The sequence below is a fragment of the Cyprinodon variegatus genome, unplaced genomic scaffold, assembly GCF_000732505.1.
Source record: "Cyprinodon variegatus isolate N-32 unplaced genomic scaffold, C_variegatus-1.0 Scaffold8179, whole genome shotgun sequence".
Lineage (NCBI taxonomy): Eukaryota > Metazoa > Chordata > Actinopteri > Cyprinodontiformes > Cyprinodontidae > Cyprinodon > Cyprinodon variegatus.
Window position 1 is genome coordinate 1 of NW_015158632.1, and position 1,119 is coordinate 1,119.

The window sequence follows — 1,119 nt, forward strand, 5'->3', positions numbered from 1 at the left end:
GTGTGAATTCTGATGTGTTTATCAAGATTAAATTTGTTAGAGAAGCTTTTTCCACAGGACAGACATTCAAAAGGCTTCTCACCTGTGTGAATTCTCATGTGTTTATCAAGATGTGATTTGTCAGTGAAGCTTTTTCCACAGGATAGACATTCAAAAGGCTTCTCACCAGTGTGAATTCTGATGTGAGAAGTCAAATTACCCTTTTGATTAAATTTATTGTTACAAATGGTACAGGAAAAAGGCTTCTCACCTGTGTGAATTCTCCTGTGTTTAGTCAAACTACCCTTTTTAGTAAAATTCTTGTTACAAATGGTACAGGAAAAAGGATTCTCACCAGTGTGAGTTCTGATCTGTCTATCAAGATGAGATTTCTTACTGAAGCTTATTCCAAAGGATAGACATTCAAAAGGCTTCTCACCAGTGTGAATTCTGATGTGTGTATCAAGATGAGATTTATTAGTGAAATTTTTCCCACAGGGCAGACATTTAAAAGGCTTCTCACCTGTGTGAATTCTCATGTTAGAAGTCAAATTACCCTTTTGATTAAATTTATTGTTACAAATGGTACAGGAAAAAGGCTTCTCACCAGTGTGAACTATGATGTGTCTATCAAGATGAGATTTGTAAGTGAAGCTTTTTCCACAGGACAGACATTCAAAAGGTTTCTCACCTGTGTGAATTATGTGTTTAGTCAAACTACCTTTTTCAGTAAAATTCTTGTTACAAATGGTACAGGAAAAAAGCTTCTCACCTGTGTGAATTCTCATATGTGTATCCAGACTAGATTTATTTGTGAAAGATTTTCCACAGGACAGACAATAAAACTTCTGACCTGTGTGAGTTCTCATGTGAACCATTAAATGCCCTTTTTTAAGAAAGTTTTCTCCACATATCAAACATGGGAAAGGTTTCTCTCTTGTATCTTTAACATTATGCTTCAGAACAAGCTGTTCTTTCTGCTCACTTATGGGGAGCTCCATGGTTTCCTCTTTTATCCAGGGATGTTCTGGCTTTTGATGCTCTTCTTTTATCTGCGGATGTTCTGGCTCCTCTTGATCCAAACTGGATTTCCTCTCCTGTCCACAGAGCTGCTGGTCAGAGAAATCCTCCTCTTTTCCA

The 1,119-nt window shown here is 37.1% G+C and overlaps 1 protein-coding gene across 1 annotated transcript; it reads right to left on the bottom strand.

Moving 5' to 3' along the window:
- Nucleotides 1–5: 5 nt before the first annotated feature.
- Nucleotides 6–1,113, bottom strand: LOC107081598 (gastrula zinc finger protein XlCGF8.2DB-like; the record flags this gene model as incomplete). The annotated part of the gene is made up of 1 exon (XM_015369751.1): nt 6–1,113. A coding segment is annotated over exon 1 (975 nt), but the record flags the coding sequence as incomplete, so codon positions are not given.
- Nucleotides 1,114–1,119: the final 6 nt, after the last annotated feature.